Source organism: Pempheris klunzingeri, chromosome 23, assembly GCF_042242105.1.
Source record: "Pempheris klunzingeri isolate RE-2024b chromosome 23, fPemKlu1.hap1, whole genome shotgun sequence".
NCBI lineage: Eukaryota > Metazoa > Chordata > Actinopteri > Acropomatiformes > Pempheridae > Pempheris > Pempheris klunzingeri.
In genome coordinates, this window is record NC_092034.1 from 13404259 (window position 1) to 13422962 (window position 18704).

The 18704-nt window shown below is 39.2% G+C and overlaps 1 protein-coding gene across 1 annotated transcript; it reads left to right on the forward strand.

Annotated features, from left to right (window-relative positions):
* The first annotated feature begins 642 nt into the window (after nucleotides 1–642).
* Nucleotides 643–16828, forward strand: LOC139223263 (interferon-induced very large GTPase 1-like). The gene is given in 11 exon segments (XM_070855239.1): nucleotides 643–803; nucleotides 1961–2041; nucleotides 2134–2215; nucleotides 2306–2569; nucleotides 2759–3016; nucleotides 6813–6853; nucleotides 6946–7027; nucleotides 7118–7381; nucleotides 7571–7828; nucleotides 11283–13465; nucleotides 13467–16828. Coding segments are annotated over 10 exon segments (5958 nt in total). The 5' UTR covers nucleotides 643–803; nucleotides 1961–2020; the 3' UTR covers nucleotides 15972–16828.
* The last annotated feature ends 1876 nt before the right edge of the window (nucleotides 16829–18704 follow it).

Consider the following 18704-nt stretch of genomic DNA (forward strand, 5'->3'; position numbering starts at 1 on the left):
CTTTTTTATGTGTAACTGGATCATTTATATATTCATCACTAGTTTTAAACTACATCAGATCTGTCATTTCTATTACCTGACTGGGAAGACCTCCAGAGTTTCTGTGCCACGTCAGTTGCAAAATTAAGGAGCGCAATGTACTTAATATACAATATTATTTAGATGGAGTGCTGGCCCAACCATAGCTGGCTGCCGGCATATAAACATATGCTGGGGATCCAAGGAAGAGAGGGTTGCAAGTGGTGAATATGATCAAAGTGCTGTTGGTCAGTGAAATCTTTTAAGAGATAATAGTACCCATACAGTTTCACATACAGTTGTCACATGTATGTGAAACTGTATGAACTTTAGGGCAGGAGCTGATTTAGAAGAAAGAGCATCTCTTTTTATGCAACTATTAACGCAATATTGTTTTAGTTGTATTTTTTCAGTACATTTCTCAAGAGGAGCGTGAAATAAAATATAATCCTGTGAGTAGAAAAAGTTAAAAGACTGCTTTCCTCTAATCTCAACTATACCTCAACACCTTTCAGCAGAGGGAGGATACCAGTCAGATAAGTTTCACTTTACTGGAAACCAGATCTATTTCTGGGAAACAAAACCGAAAGTGACATCTGATAGAATACAAGCAGACGCCTGCAATAGGCTGTTGTACTGCCAGGGAAGTGCAGAGCCTTATTGTCAGGACAAATACTTAACCTATAAGAGGAGATTGGATATCCGGGAGATAAAAACCCCTGGATATAAGAATAGATTCTATTTCTTTTCTTTATTTTTACCATGGATGAATATCTCCTACAAAGGTAGGCCACAGTTTCTTTGTCAGTATACTGCCTGTCCTTTAAGGCTCCTTTACTTGGCTGATTACAGTATTTTTGCTTTAGTGTATTGCAGGGGTCGGCAACCCGCGGCTCCGGAGCCGCATGTGGCTCTTTCATCCCTCTGCTGCGTCTCCCCGTGGCTTTGAAAACTAAATAATGACTATTTAACTCTCTTAGACCTAACGGGCCCGCCGGCGGGCCGAAGTGCGCAAATGCTCTGGATTACCGTAATTCCGTCAAAGTTTGTGCTTTCGGAAAAATTCCAACGGTTTCTGAAAGCTGAGACGTCGCGCTTTACAATTTGGTGTAATTACGGTAATTTCACTCACGTCTCTCCCGGAAACCCGCGAAGCAAACTTTCTTTCCCAGGGAAATCGGTGGAAATGTTTTTTTTTTCAAATTGTTCCTTTCTGGATATAGTTCTGCCAGATTGTATATGTATTTCGATACAAAAAAGGTGATTTCATTTGTGTTCATGTGTTCTGAAGGCAATTTATTTCATTAGTAAAGGCATGAATCTATACATATTACAATTTAGGTGTAAGGGTTGTATTGATATATAGTAAAATAAAATACTCCAAAAAATGGGACAACAGTATGTAAAAATGTAAAAAAAAAAAAATGCTGTGGCAGATTTATGGTAGACCATAAAGGGTTAATTAAAATGTGTTTTATTTTAGTCCTTATTTTGGTTTGCTGCCGATGGATCATTTAAGTTCGTTAAATACAAGAAGGACTAAAATAGACATTGCGCATTTTATTTAAAAGTAACTGTCAACCCAGCATCTTTTTCAAAATGTTTTTGTTGCATTCAGAAATGTCATTTAATTTTCTCTGTAGCAGATCATTGATTACACGAAAGCAACACACTATAGTTTGTTTATACATAAAGGTCAAAAACAATATATGCAGTGTCATCTTCATTTTGAATGTCAGAAGGGTTTTGTGACTCTCGGTGTTTTCTTTTCTGTGGGAAACGGGACCAAATGGCTCTTTGAGCAGTTTAGGTTGCCGGCCCCTGGTCTATTGTATATTGTAGTCTCATATGTTGCAGAATATGTATAACTGTGTAATTTTTATGTAATATTGATAGTTGATGGGCACATGGGTGTTACAATGTTCTTTTCTGTTACTTTCAGTGAGAAGCAGTTTGAATAATCTGAACCAAATGTGGGATAGCTGAGAGTGTACTCAACCCAATGGAGAACTCTGATAGCGAGGTAAACGGCTGGTTTTTACAACTCTAAACTGAAATAAGGGTATGAGTATGAATTGATTCATTACAAAGTGCATGTTTTTCTCAATTACCAAGGAATTCTATGATGCATCTGATTCCTTCCATGAGCAATGGTCTGAGGATGAACAGGATACTACTCCAACACCACAGTCCGACTGTTAGTATGCCAGTAACTTATCAGATTTAATGGCTAAATACATGCTGTAATGTGGAGATACTGAGGTGCACGTCTCTTTTCGTATGACAGATGTTCCTCCACCAGGAGAAGTAACAGTTCTCAGTGCTGGCCAGAAGACTGTTTCTCTGGGTTTTGTACCCACTGATTGCTCTGCTGAGTATACACTGCGGTTAGATTACTCCTGTGCCACACACACAGGCACTTTGATCTTAAAGGACAGCCGCACTCTGAAGGTTGAAGGACTGACTCCTGGGACTGGGTATACTTTCAGCATCACAAGGATTGCAGAAAATGGAAATCGAAGCAAAGCAACATCGCTCTCTGTCTGCACAGGTGAATCTGAAAAACACATCATTACAAAAAATTGTGTGGTCTTTGATTTTATATTTTATATATGATTCATATATGATATGGTTATCTGTGTCGTTCTTACCACACCTCTTGTGCTTGGCAGTCAAACAGTACTATAAAATGCAGACGCACATTGATAGAACTGATAAGACTGTTATATTGTTCCCACAGAGCCCAGCCCTCCTGTGCAGATTACAGTCTCTCACGTCAGCAGAGAGTCACTGTCTCTGTGCTGGGACCCTCCTGCTGGTGAAGTGGAGAGTTACATTGTGACTTGGTGCAGTGAAGGAGAAACTGAGCAAAAGACAATGGACGAAAACAACGTGACTCTCAGCAATCTGAGGCCAGGGTTGTGTTACACTCTCCAGGTTTCTTCACAACTTAGGAATGGAAGAATAAGTGAACCAACTGTAATATCTGCCCGCACAAGTAAGTAAACTAAAATCATAAATGTAATAACAAATTAAGAGAGAATTGTCCAAATAAAGCCACAGGCAGTATAAAAGAAAATATATAATATAAAGGTATCCAGAAGGAGCATCAAATATTCCAAACTTTCCAGATGCATCAACTAAAAGAGGAATAAATTAGATGAAAGCAAATGCAATCCTGTCTGCAGAGACAATTTAAAAGCTATATTAAGTGAATGTTTTGATAATAAAGCCCCTGCACACCAGCACACCAACACAAAGCTCTTCTCAGGATGATGTGGGCTAATAGAAACATCAGCCGATCATTGAGTCTGGCTGACAGCCAGACATAGTATGTAGGACCATGTACATTCAAAATAGAAATGTTGTATGTCTTTTTTTCTGTCAGTAGGACTTCTGAAAGATTTGGGAGCACAGAAGCTTCTCATTTCGTATTTGTTTTTTAGAACTATAGTCAACGTGTAATCACAAGAATTTGTCCTGGATTTTTTCCTGTCCTCTGTCCCTCTGTATCAGTCCACGGCGGTCTGGGGCGTCTGCTGCCGGTCAAATACATGTGCTTGAGAAGTCAACAATTCTCAACAAAAACACAACAGTGTCCTTTGCAGCTCAACAATATGGTGGATTACATTAAGGCCATTTTGAATTATTTCCTCCTCGATCTAAGTTTTTTGTCCATTTTTCATAGTGGAAGCAGCATCATTACCCATGAGTCTCACCAACTGTTGCTATGGAGACACACTTTGCACGATGTTACAAAATGTATTATTACTATTATACTATTATATCTTTTACCTCACTGATTTTAAGCATATATCATCTGGATGCAGTGTTAGTACTAATTTGACTGTATTAGAATTTGATATATTCGAAAGATAAATCTTTTGAATAAGCACATCATGTTGTGGGAATGTTCGATTCTTGTTTTGAGCTCTCTGCCGTAAATGGGCTTCATTCTATTTCAAATGGCTGCTGGTCGGCCGTAAACTGAATCCAAAAACCCTTGTATCTTTTGTGAAAGGGCTTTTTATAGCCTATGATTGTAAAATGTGAAGTGCTCAAATGTTATGTATGCAACAACTAGGTGGGTTATCAAAAATGGATAAAATATGGTTAAAATTCATTTTCATCCATTTAACAATTGGATAGCCTATTTAAAATGTGTTACACAAGTGTTTAAGGGGAATCTTAACACAAGACTTAAGAATCCCCTTAAACTCCTCAGTGTACTCTCAATTCAGTATTTACAGCTTCAAATTCTAGAAAAAAAGATATATCTACTGAATATATCACATATCTAGTACACCCAAACTAGTAACTGCACTGCAGTAACATTGCATCAAAGATGATGCATGTTAACAAAGTGTGACAATATTGGTTTGAGCCAGATATTTAAGCTACTATTTTAGAAAATTAGGTTTTGGATTAGCAGTACTTACAGTTTACAAAGTAGGGGTGTAAAAAGATACATATATCAAATATCTAGTGCAGCCAAATTAGTAATACCACCACATCTAGATGATCTATGTATAAATTCAGGTATATAAACAATATAATAGTATCATAGTAATAATAAAGGTTTCGCAAAGAAATGCAAAGCTGACTGTGTTTCTCTCCATAACAATGGTGGATGATGTCTTCATTGGACACCTCTGCATTGAAAAAGTAAAAAAAAAACTAAAGAAAAATGTTCCTTGTTTATAATCAAGGCGGAAATAATTCAAATTGATGTTCTTAATGGCAGTATATTGTTTTGTTGAGCTATCAAGGACACTGTTGTGTTTTTATGTTGAGAAAGGTTTAACAATAATGCGGTGAGTGAGGAAAAGTGGACTTAGTTTGTATCCAAGCGGTCTAGCCGCTTCCACTACTAAAAATTGATTGATTGATTGACATTGATCCTACACATGATTGACGAGAGGCTGCAAAACAATAACGATGTTAAGATAGACATTGTGTTTGAAGTTTCTCTGAAACAGCACATCTGTGGAGCTGCAGCCAAACAGTTTCAGAAAATGCATGAAGATTTCATACATGTGAACGATCCCTACAGATGTCTGATTCAAAACAAAGACAAGTTTCGTGCTGATTTCAAAGACGTGTTCCATGAGAGAGATCAGTGCCAGAAGAAGGCAGAAGAATTCACAAACTGTTGCTTGATGCCTGCAGTTGAAGACTTTGCCAACCGTGCCTTGGGTCCTGATATCATTGGTGAAATGCTCACAAGTCAGCAGTTCAGCAACCGAATGGACTGCCAGTATTCAATTTTACTGGATTTGCTTTCAAAGGATGACTTCAAAAACTATCACAGCTACATTTGGTCATATGAGGTTTATGTGAAGAAATGGATACTCGACCAAATAGTGAAACACTTCTCAAGTGGGTCTGCAACGTTTGAGTTTGAGGATCGATGTCTCCTGTCAAGTATCAGTAGCATAAATAATGCCATCAACAAAGCTAAGACACAAAAGAGTGGCAGTTTGAAGACATTTGTTGAAGTTGTCTGTCGGGAACTCGGTGACAAACTGGTCATTTCCCAGGATGCTCTTGGTGCTTTCATGATCCTGAACAATGCCGACCAGGAACAGTTCGCTCACTGGCTCACTGAGTGTGTGAAGGACATGGCTCAAGCTCTTAGAGTGAAGTTTAAAAAAACACACATTGAAATGAAACTAGAAAATCTTCATGTGAAACCTCAGAACGAACTTTTCACCCAACTGATTGGATGTGGTAAACAGTGTCCATTCTGCAAAGCCCCTTGTGAGGCAGGAGGTAAAGAACATACTAAGCACTTTACTTCACTACATCGGCCAAAGGGGCTGGGGGAATTCAGGTGGGATGGGACAGAAAAACTTGTTACTGACATATGTTCTTCCTCTGTGAATAGTGACACACGTTTTCGCTGCAATGCTACAAAGGGGGAATGGCACCCTTACAAGCGTTACAGAGAAATTTTCCCAGACTGGGACATTACTCCAGATGCAAGCCTCCAAGCATCAGACTACTGGAAATATTTACTGGCTAGGTTCAACAATAAGTTTGCCAAAGCATACAAAGCAGAACCTGCTGAAATTCCTGCAACATGGAAGGCTTTAGAATCCAAGCACGCAGAAGCAAGCCTCAAAAAGTCATTTAATACAAAGTGAGAGACTAAACGCTTTGTGGTTCCAAAGGTGCACATCCACCTCATACACACTAATTTATGAATTATCCTCACATGGATATTTTGATCTTATTTCTTATATGATATGACACAGAAGAAACACACATACTCACAAATAGTAATGTCTTCTATGTAAGATGAACAGGCAGATATTTACCATTATGGTTTAAAATGGGAAAATATGAGAAAATCAGTGTAAATAGTTCTAACCTTTACTCGAAATGCCATTCAACATGTTTCACAAAAATGATAATCTATGTAAGTGCTTTTGTATACTTGTTACCTATATACATGTTAAGAGACTGACATCTGTGTCACATATATGTCATATTGCCACTGAGAAGATGCAAAGTTAATCAAGGCAACAGTGTGACATTTTGAATGTCAGAAGGGTTTTGTGACTCTCGGTGTTTTCTTTTCTGTGGGAAACGGGACCAAATGGCTCTTTGAGCAGTTTAGGTTGCCGGCCCCTGGTCTATTGTATATTGTAGTCTCATATGTTGCAGAATATGTATAACTGTGTAATTTTTATGTAATATTGATAGTTGATGGGCACATGGGTGTTACAATGTTCTTTTCTGTTACTTTCAGTGAGAAGCAGTTTGAATAATCTGAACCAAATGTGGGATAGCTGAGAGTGTACTCAACCCAATGGAGAACTCTGATAGCGAGGTAAACGGCTGGTTTTTACAACTCTAAACTGAAATAAGGGTATGAGTATGAATTGATTCATTACAAAGTGCATGTTTTTCTCAATTACCAAGGAATTCTATGATGCATCTGATTCCTTCCATGAGCAATGGTCTGAGGATAAACAGGATACTACTCCAACACCACAGTCCGACTGTTAGTATGCCAGTAACTTATCAGATTTAATGGCTAAATACATGCTGTAATGTGGAGATACTGAGGTGCACGTCTCTTTTCGTATGACAGATGTTCCTCCACCAGGAGAAGTAACAGTTCTCAGTGCTGGCCAGAAGACTGTTTCTCTGGGTTTTGTACCCACTGATTGCTCTGCTGAGTATACACTGCGGTTAGATTACTCCTGTGCCACACACACAGGCACTTTGATCTTAAAGGACAGCCGCACTCTGAAGGTTGAAGGACTGACTCCTGGGACTGGGTATACTTTCAGCATCACAAGGATTGCAGAAAATGGAAATCGAAGCAAAGCAACATCGCTCTCTGTCTGCACAGGTGAATCTGAAAAACACATCATTACAAAAAATTGTGTGGTCTTTGATTTTATATTTTATATATGATTCATATATGATATGGTTATCTGTGTCGTTCTTACCACACCTCTTGTGCTTGGCAGTCAAACAGTACTATAAAATGCAGACGCACATTGATAGAACTGATAAGACTGTTATATTGTTCCCACAGAGCCCAGCCCTCCTGTGCAGATTACAGTCTCTCACGTCAGCAGAGAGTCACTGTCTCTGTGCTGGGACCCTCCTGCTGGTGAAGTGGAGAGTTACATTGTGACTTGGTGCAGTGAAGGAGAAACTGAGCAAAAGACAATGGACGAAAACAACGTGACTCTCAGCAATCTGAGGCCAGGGTTGTGTTACACTCTCCAGGTTTCTTCACAACTTAGGAATGGAAGAATAAGTGAACCAACTGTAATATCTGCCCGCACAAGTAAGTAAACTAAAATCATAAATGTAATAACAAATTAAGAGAGAATTGTCCAAATAAAGCCACAGGCAGTATAAAAGAAAATATATAATATAAAGGTATCCAGAAGGAGCATCAAATATTCCAAACTTTCCAGATGCATCAACTAAAAGAGGAATAAATTAGATGAAAGCAAATGCAATCCTGTCTGCAGAGACAATTTAAAAGCTATATTAAGTGAATGTTTTGATAATAAAGCCCCTGCACACCAGCACACCAACACAAAGCTCTTCTCAGGATGATGTGGGCTAATAGAAACATCAGCCGATCATTGAGTCTGGCTGACAGCCAGACATAGTATGTAGGACCATGTACATTCAAAATAGAAATGTTGTATGTCTTTTTTTCTGTCAGTAGGACTTCTGAAAGATTTGGGAGCACAGAAGCTTCTCATTTCGTATTTGTTTTTTAGAACTATACTCAACGTGTAATCACAAGAATTTGTCCTGGATTTTTTCCTGTCCTCTGTCCCTCTGTATCAGTCCACAGCGGTCTGGGGCGTCTGCTGCCGGTCAAATACATGTGCTTGAGAAGTCAACAATTCTCAACAAAAACACAACAGTGTCCTTTGCAGCTCAACAATATGGTGGATTACATTAAGGCCATTTTGAATTATTTCCTCCTCGATCTAAGTTTTTTGTCCATTTTTCATAGTGGAAGCAGCATCATTACCCATGAGTCTCACCAACTGTTGCTATGGAGACACACTTTGCACGATGTTACAAAATGTATTATTACTATTATACTATTATATCTTTTACCTCACTGATTTTAAGCATATATCATCTGGATGCAGTGTTAGTACTAATTTGACTGTATTAGAATTTGATATATTCGAAAGATAAATCTTTTGAATAAGCACATCATGTTGTGGGAATGTTCGATTCTTGTTTTGAGCTCTCTGCCGTAAATGGGCTTCATTCTATTTCAAATGGCTGCTGGTCGGCCGTAAACTGAATCCAAAAACCCTTGTATCTTTTGTGAAAGGGCTTTTTATAGCCTATGATTGTAAAATGTGAAGTGCTCAAATGTTATGTATGCAACAACTAGGTGGGTTATCAAAAATGGATAAAATATGGTTAAAATTCATTTTCATCCATTTAACAATTGGATAGCCTATTTAAAATGTGTTACACAAGTGTTTAAGGGGAATCTTAACACAAGACTTAAGAATCCCCTTAAACTCCTCAGTGTACTCTCAATTCAGTATTTACAGCTTCAAATTCTAGAAAAAAAGATATATCTACTGAATATATCACATATCTAGTACACCCAAACTAGTAACTGCACTGCAGTAACATTGTATCAAAGATGATGCATGTTAACAAAGTGTGACAATATTGGTTTGAGCCAGATATTTAAGCTACTATTTTAGAAAATTAGGTTTTGGATTAGCAGTACTTACAGTTTACAAAGTAGGGGTGTAAAAAGATACATATATCAAATATCTAGTGCAGCCAAATTAGTAATACCACCACATCTAGATGATCTATGTATAAATTCAGGTATATAAACAATATAATAGTATCATAGTAATAATAAAGGTTTCGCAAAGAAATGCAAAGCTGACTGTGTTTCTCTCCATAACAATGGTGGATGATGTCTTCATTGGACACCTCTGCATTGAAAAAGTAAAAAAAAAACTAAAGAAAAATGTTCCTTGTTTATAATCAAGGCGGAAATAATTCAAATTGATGTTCTTAATGGCAGTATATTGTTTTGTTGAGCTATCAAGGACACTGTTGTGTTTTTATGTTGAGAAAGGTTTAACAATAATGCGGTGAGTGAGGAAAAGTGGACTTAGTTTGTATCCAAGCGGTCTAGCCGCTTCCACTACTAAAAATTGATTGATTGATTGACATTGATCAAAATTTATTTTAATTTGGTTTCTGTGTTTTTGTGTAAAGAAAAATGGACAGTGACTGGCAAGGGACCTGGATGTGGACTGATGTGAACTGATAAAATAAACAGATGAAATCAAGGATAAAATCTTGTGATTAAATGTTGAGCAATGTAGTGGCTATAATTAAAAAAACAAAACAAATATAAAATAAGAAATAACATCACAGCTTCTGTGCTCCCAAGTCCTACAGATGTCCTACTGACAGTCCAATTAATTCAGTGTGATTATCTTTTCATGCTTGCAGTAAGTCCTAAGTACTTTTCCTAAGTACAGTGCTGTCTGTGTAGTTAAAGCCTGATAAATGTTATTTCAATGTTAGAGGTCCATAGGGCTCCACTGTTCTCCAAAATCTTAGAAACACATATATGAGCCACACTGTTGCTCTGGGTGATATACTGGGCACTGTAGTTTTTTGAGTCAATTTCACATACATACATTATCATTTCTTGATACTAATTTCTACAGATCTGCCTTACTCATTATTGTGCACAAATGTGCTGTATTTACTGAGGCCTCAAGAGCCCTTGTGGTGCCAGCACGCACACAGGCACAAGGCACAAGGCACAAGGCACAAGGCACAAGGCACTGCTCTTTCTTGGGGTTACGGTCCTATAAAACCCGGCTGATGCAATGATATGACACAATAGACTGATATGAGGAAGTAGCTCTTCTTGGAAATAAACTAGAAAATGTGAAGATGTCCAGGAGGAAATTAATCAGCTTCCGATGGTGTTGCAAGATTGGTAGGACCTGAGCCACTCAATGACCTTTCCACCACAGAGACCTGGAAAGCAGACAAGGTGTTCAATATTTAAAACTAAAAGCCTAAAAATAACACTCAGCGTAGAAAGACAAGGCATGAAGATCAGTGAATCATTTGGCCTCGTCATTTTAGTGGCAGTTCACTCTGACGGCCAACTGGGCATCACCAAGTGTGGCAGGATGGAAAACTTCTTTCAAATCGTACTGTCACCACTTAGCATCCTTTTTCTAACCACTTAACTATTCTTACCTTGAGCTATCGCACAGCCAGCAGATTGCTCAGTGACTGATTTTATAAAACAGAGTTCTATTTAATGAGGTAAGACAACCTTAAACAGCACCATTAATTCAGAATCTCAAATTCACATGTATTAATGCACTGGTCCAGTATTACTGCGCGTTTTCCGAGAAAATCTAGGTGTGACTGTCACTTAAGGTCACAAAACTTTCTTCAGTAGGTTTGTGGAACACTACCATAGGCACCTAGTACTACTTTCCTCAAATCATTGTTTTCTAAACCTGTGCAAAATAAAAAAAAAAAAGTATTATAATAATATTATTATATTATAATAATATTATTATTATTATTATAATAATATACTGCCTTTCACTCAGAGCATGGCTATTGTATTAACCTGTTTTACTCTATGTGTACTTAATGAACTGAAAACAACATGCTACAATTTTAAAGATGCTTTAGAATATTGAAATAACCAATGATGGCCATAATAATAGTTGTTTTCATGTCTACAGAGACAGACCTAGAGAGCGTATTGGAGGATCTGGGGTTGGATCACCACTACACAACGAAGCTATCCCTGAGCAGAATACTTGAGATTGACAAGAAGACCATTAATGAGGAACCTACTAAATGTAATTCAGATCTTGCATGGTATTTTCTAAAGAAAATCATGATGGTTAATGTGACAGCTAGGAATGTGAAATGTACATCTGCATGTGAGTCAAACTGTGTGGATCTGTCAGTGAATACAGAGTTAAATCTCTCTAATCTAATCAACAGTGCCAATTCAGGTGACATGCTAAACCCCCTTGACATAGTCACTGCTCTTTTTCTGTGTTCTGATGGTTTTGTTCAGCAAGAAATGGCACTCAAAATGTCCATGTGTCAGTTTTCTGTGCCTCTGTTGCTTCCAAATTGTGACACAAAGCAGTGCACACTCATGCTTTGGGCCTTGAGAGACATTGTTAAAAAGTACAGACCTCAGTCACTTTCAGAGTCCAAGGGGTTTATTGAAGACAGAATTGTTGTTTCTGAACTTCCAATGATATCTTTTGTGAGACTGGGCGAGTGCTCCTTGTCCAAGTCCAAGATCCTCAATAAGCTTCTGAGCAATTCCCAGCAGTACCATGATACTTTTGTTCACTACGATATGGAGTGTGGTGACAGTACAAGGAGAATATCCAGTGGATTGGTTGAAATTACTTGGTACCTTCCTTGTGGGAACAAAAACATGGATATTTTCAGTGAGCCAGTAGCTGTAGCTAATCTTCGAGGGGACATTGGTTCATTTGAAACTCAATTTTCTTTTTTGTGTCAGACATCTGCAGCAGTTTTTGTGTTCTTTGACAATTTGGACTCTGAGCATTGTGAGCTGCTTACCAATCAACCACAAAAGGAAAAGATCTTCTTGGTGGGTAATCACCAAAGCAGGCACTTCAATATAGTTGCTCTAAGAAAGGTAGCAACCGAGTTGGGCTTGAGTAACAGCAACATCCTTTTGAAGACTAAGCAGAAAAATGAAGCAGACTTTGTCAAAACATTGCGGGAAACAGTCTACAATGTAGTTGAGAACTCAAAGATGAAGGTGCAAATTGAGCGCATGGCTGACATTGCCCATGAATTAGGTATCTTGGTTGATGAAGACTGCCCAGAGTGCCAGATTGCCAAGAAACATGCAGATGCCATCACTGCAGAAATTCAGGATATCCTAAAATACAAAGAAGATGAGCTACCCTTGCAAGGCCAGATATGGAAGGAACTGACTTGCTTAGAGAAGGAAGAATTTCGGCTGAGAAAAGTTAGGTTTGAAAACATAGAAATGTACAAAAGTGATCTTCAGGTACAGAAAACAAAACTTCGGAAAAGACAGAACTCTTATGACATGTCAAATGCAATGACATGTTTCATCAATGCAATATCAAGCCCAGGGATAGAGAGGTGCTATTTCCTGAAATGGATGCGAATGAACCTCGATAATCTGTCTCGAGAAAAACTGTCTGGCCTCAGGGAGCAGTACAAAAAGAAAAGCAAAGATTCTGAGAACAAAGAGGAGATCAAGGAGATTGACAGACAACTTTCCAACAGTTCACTGGGGACTGAACACTTCTTTCGTGAAATGGGTCAGATCTATGAGGCTTCAGTTTCTCTTCCAGAAACAGCCCCATCACGACAACAATTACAGCATCTGCCCAAACTATGTGCAGGATTGTTGCTCGATGGCTTCCCGCTTGAGCTTGTAGATGGAGATGCTTCCAACATACCTCTCACATGGGTTAGTGACGTACTCTCTCAGCTCAATGACTTGGTGTCTCCCAAGAACAAGATACTGGTTGTTACAGTTCTTGGAGTTCAGAGCACAGGAAAGTCTACTCTCCTCAACACCATGTTCGGAGTGCAGTTTGCAGTCAGCAGTGGTCGATGCACTCGAGGGGCCTTTATGTTGCTCATCAGAGTCAATGAAGATGTCAAAAAAGTGCTCAACTGTGATTTCATGGTGATCATTGACACTGAGGGCTTGAAGTCACCAGAGCTAGCACAGTTGGACAACAGCCACGAGCACGACAATGAGCTTGCAACACTTGTTGTGGGGCTGAGTGATGTCACCATTATCAATATTGCAATGGAGAATTCAACAGAAATGAAGGACATCCTGCAAATAGTTGTGCACGCTTTTCTTAGGATGAAAGAAGTGGGAAAAAAAAAAGCCCAAATGCCAGTTTGTCCACCAGAACGTGTCGGATGTTTCAGCCCACGAGAAGAACTTACGAGACAGAGAATTGCTCTTGCAACAATTAAACGAGATGACCCAGGCAGCAGCCAAAATGGAGAAGAAAGAGGAGAACAAGAGCTTCACTGATGTGATGGAGTACAGCCCAGACACTGGGAACTGCTACATACCTGGACTCTGGAATGGAAACCCACCGATTGCACCAGTCAATGCAGGGTACAGTGAGGCTGTTTATGAGCTCAAGAAAAATGTAATCCAAACTTTGGGAAGTTGCGAGTCATCTGCTAATAATATCTTGGGGTTTAAAGAGTGGATGACAAGCCTGTGGAATGCAGTAAAGCATGAAAACTTTATCTTCAGCTTCAGGAACAGCCTAGTGGCTGATGCATACATGAGATTGTGCACAGAATTCAACAAATGGGAATGGGAATTCAAAAAAGAAATGTACTCATGGGTTACACAAGCTGAAACAAGAATTTCCAACTTTGGCACAGTTGCTGGAAAATCTGAGGCATTTGACTTGAAAGCACTTCTCACTCATCTGAAAAGTGAAGCTTGCACAGTGCTGTCTGAATGGGAGACAAAGCTTCTTGATAACCTGGAGCAGTACTTCAAGCAAACAGAAGGACATGTCTATCTAGTTGAAGGATACAGGGAGGACTTTGCCAACAGTGCAAAGAGACTTCGACGAGAAATAGAGAATTCTGTATCTAATCAACTCACAGCAGCAACTGACATCAGACAGGGAATGACAGAACTTGACAGAATCAAGGAAAACCACACAAAACAATTAGAAGACAGAGTGTGTGGATTGATTGATGAATGTCGTAAGAAAAAAGTCAAGATGACAGATGACGAATTGGACAAAGAATTTGATAAGATGTGGAACGAAACAGTGAATGAACAGTCTTTTTCTAAACAAAAGGCCACAGATGTCATTGCAATAGTGACCTGCTTCCTCAATGGAAATCTGTCACGGAAGGGGAGCCATGCTTGTGAATTGTTAAGCAAAAAAGAGCTGAAAGATTGTGGACTGGAGCCTTTCAAATATACAACTGAAGGGTTGAAGGAGTGGTTAAAACAAAAAGTCAGCAAGCTCTTCAATAATGAAGATCACGTAATGGCTTTACAAAAACTAGCTGACAGCATCATACATGCTTGCACACAGTTTGTGAGTGAAAAAATGGAGAGACAAAATGATTACCATGACACTTACATCCAGGAGATCCTACACATGATTGACAAGAGGCTGCAAAACAATAACGATGTTAAGATAAACATTGTGTTTGAAGTTTCTCTGAAACAGCACATCTGTGGAGCTGCAGCCAAACAGTTTCAGAAAATGCATGAAGATTTCATACATGTGAACGATCCCTACAGATGTCTGATTCAAAACAAAGAGAAGTTTCGTGCTGATTTCAAAGATGTGTTCAATGAGAGAGATCAGTGCCAGAAGAAGGCAGAAGAATTCACAAACTGCTGCTTGATGCCTGCAGTCAAATACTTTGCCAACCGTGCCTTGGGCCACGATATCGTTGGTGAAATGCGCACAAGTCAGCAGTTCAGCAACCGAATGGACTGCCAGTATTCAATTTTACTGGATTTGCTTTCAAAGGATGACTTCAAAAACTATCACAGCTACATTTGCTCCTATGAGGTTTATGTGAAGAAATGGATACTCGACCAAATAGTGAAACACTTCTCAAGTGGGTCTACGATGTTTAAGTTGGAGGATCAATGTCTCCTGTCAAGTATCAGCAGCATAAATAATGCCATCAACAAAGCTAAGACACAAAAGAGTGGCAGTTTGAAGAAATTTGTTGAAGGTGTCTGTCGGGAACTCGGTGACAAACTGGTCATTTCCCAGGATGCTCTTGGTGCTTTCATGATCCTGAACAATGCCGACCAGGAACAGTTCGCTCACTGGCTCACTGAGTGTGTGAAGGACATGGCTCAAGCTCTTAGAGTGAAGTTTAAAGAAACACACATTAAAATGAAACTAGAAAATCTTCATGTGAAACCTCAGAACGAACTTTTCACCCAACTGATTGGATGTGGTAAACAGTGTCCATTCTGCAAAGCCCCTTGTGAGGCAGGAGGAGAAGAACATACTATGCACTTTACTTCACTGCATCGGCCACAGGGGCTGGGGGAATGCAGGTGGGATGGGACAGAAAAACTTGATACTGACATATGTTCTACCTGTGTGGTCAGTGACACACATTTTCGCTGCGATGCTACAAAGGGGGAATGGCACCCTTACAAGCGTTACAGAGACATTTTCCCAGACTGGGACATTACTCCAGATGCAAGCTTCCAAGCATCAGACTACTGGAAATATGTACTGGCAAAGTTTAATGATAAGTTTGCCAAAGCATACAATGCAAAGCCTGCTGAAATTCCTGCAACATGGAAGGCTTTAGAATCCAAGCACGCAGAAGCAAGCCTCAAAAAGTCATTTAATAAAAAGTGAGAGACTAAACGCTTTGTGGTTCCAAAGGTGCACATCCACCTCATACACCTCATTCATTAATTATCCTCACATGGATATTTTGATCTTATTTCTTATATGATATATAACAAGGATAAAAGACTTAGAAGTAATACACACACATTCACAAATAGGAACATACTCTATATAAGATGAGAAGCCAGAGATATCAACCATTACAGCAAACAAATAGGGACGCATGATATAGTCCTGCATGTAGGCCCCACCTTTACCTGAGATGGCATTTAACATGTGTAATCGAAATAAACTGCCTTGACTCTCTAAATAAGCGCTGTTGGATACTTTGAGAAATGTTTCCAGTTTGATTAAATCTGAAAATATGATTTTGTGAATGATGTTATATTGCAGCTGAAAAGATGTACGCAGTTAATCAAGGCAGTGAAGTGACAGAAAATGTCATCAAATTGAACATATGTGACCCTTTATTGTTTTTCTTTAGCATCTGATGCTGTATGTTAACATTTACAATTTTTGTTTTTCTAAAAGATCACTCACTTGTTATGTTGTATTGTCATAGTCGGACAGAGTTTTGTTTTTCATCTAAGTCTGATAAATGTTTCTTTTGGATCTGTGAAGTATCAACATTTTTTAAGTTTGTTTAAGTCACCCAGTCTGCATGTGGAAGAGAGGAAGTTGACATGTGATTATTCACTCACAATTAATAATGTTCCTGTGAAGTATCTGATTCAAAATATTTCAACGTATTAAAAGATCATTCAGTCTAAATGTAGTATTTTCAATATGCTGTCATGACATGTCATAACATAACATATGTCAGAACGATTTGTTTTCATCAAATTACATGTGATTTGTTTCAACTCAGAATTTAGCATCTCTGCTTTTCTTTCTGAGAAGTGTCTGATTCCAAATATTTACATTTTCATTGTGGGAATTAAAAGATTCATCCACACTGGAGCTAAACATGTCTGCATTACTTTAGTCTGTTAAACGATTCACACAGATTGCTATGAATGTCTTTAATGTTTCCCAGATCAGAATCACAGCATAGTGAATAAAAACTTCTAAAATAAACAGAGATATCATCACCTCATTTATATATACAGATTTACTATACTTCATCGTCATCTCATCTTTAAAAATTTCACTATTTAGCATTTGTCTTTGTCTTGGGTTTCTGAATTCAACATAAAATGTAAAAACAAGACAACAGGTGCAACTTCACAATGGAGACCAAGCTGGAGGTTTGTGTGAGTGTGTGTGTGTCACCGTCAAAGCCATGCTAGTTCATAAAAATCAACATATTGGCAGGTTGTGACAGACATATATCATAATGGGAAATGAAAATAGTACACAAGAGCGTAGAAGAAACAACGGGACGGGGTGTGATCGTGACACCCACCTCTCCCACAGGGGATCTGTACAGAAAGGGAGAGAGGAAGGGAGCAAAGGAGATTTCTAACAGGAACCACAGAAGAAGAAATAAAGGCTCTGAAAATTATACAGCTTTGGACTGTAGAGGTCCTCCAGCTAAAAGTAACCAGCGAATGTGATTATAGATAACTGTGACCCTGCTACACTCTTCTTTTTTCATCGAATGTCAGATCAAATGCAACCTTGAATTTAGTCTTGAAGTTCACCCTGATGCTTAACTGTATGTGGGGTAAACATTATGTGATTGTCAGGGCCTCAGCACTGATTTCTGAACTAACTCGTGTGCTACAACACAAGAGGGAAAAACAACTCGGTGCACTAAACTATCTGAGGTTCTGATTTACTCAGTTTCCCAGAAAGCTGGTGGTCAGGAAACTGTCCACACCGAAAGTGAAAGCGTCCTCGCCCGCCCAATAAAGGGGGAGGCTCTTCTGCAGCACAGGCCGTTAACCTGTGAGCTCTGTGTCAACACCTCCCGCACTAAAGAACGACTTTTCGCCATGAGCACATCTCCTCTCCAAAAGGTGGGTCGCTGCATGCTCTTGGTTGGTCCGTCATGTGTTTGAATCCTACGGGCTTCCACTGTCAGCTGTCACTGGACTGATCAGCCTGCCACGTTGGGAATCAGGCGCAGAGGAAACGGTCCCTCAGATCTCAGTGCTGCTGGTTTTACTGAATCAAACGATCAAACCTGATTCTTTTGGGATGCATTTCGTTAGATATAGTAAAACACAATACTATGATCATTGTTCTATGGTTGAGATGCTTTATGCGCCGTTATTCGGCCTCTGGATGACGGTGTGTGTGCCCTCGCTGTGGTGACTGGCAAGCTGAGCAGAGAAGCAGGCGAGTTTTTATTAGTATTACTTTATTGGAAGTAGAAAATTGTCCATATTCACTGAGGGGATCGCCAAGCAGGTGTCTTTTATGTGCAAAGAGCTGATGCAGTTCAAGGGCGTTTCCAGGGGTGGGGGGGGGGGGGGGGGGGGGGGCTGTTTGGTGCGATAACATAAGCAACTTTAATGCGGAAACATGATTCTAAAAGTGTGAGCGGGGGGAGGTGGGGGAGGGAACACACAGGAAGTCACAGAAATATGTACAGTCTGTTCCAGTCATCGCCACCATCACTCTACTTTTTACAGCATTCCAAGCTTTTAACCTTTCAACGCCATATTCTGTTAAATGAGTTTAGCCTATATAGAAAATGTGTGTAAAGGCATTTATAAATCTTTTATAAATGATATGATCCCCACAACTTACAGTCCAAATGTTCTCACAGGTAGGGAAACTACAAAACTGTCT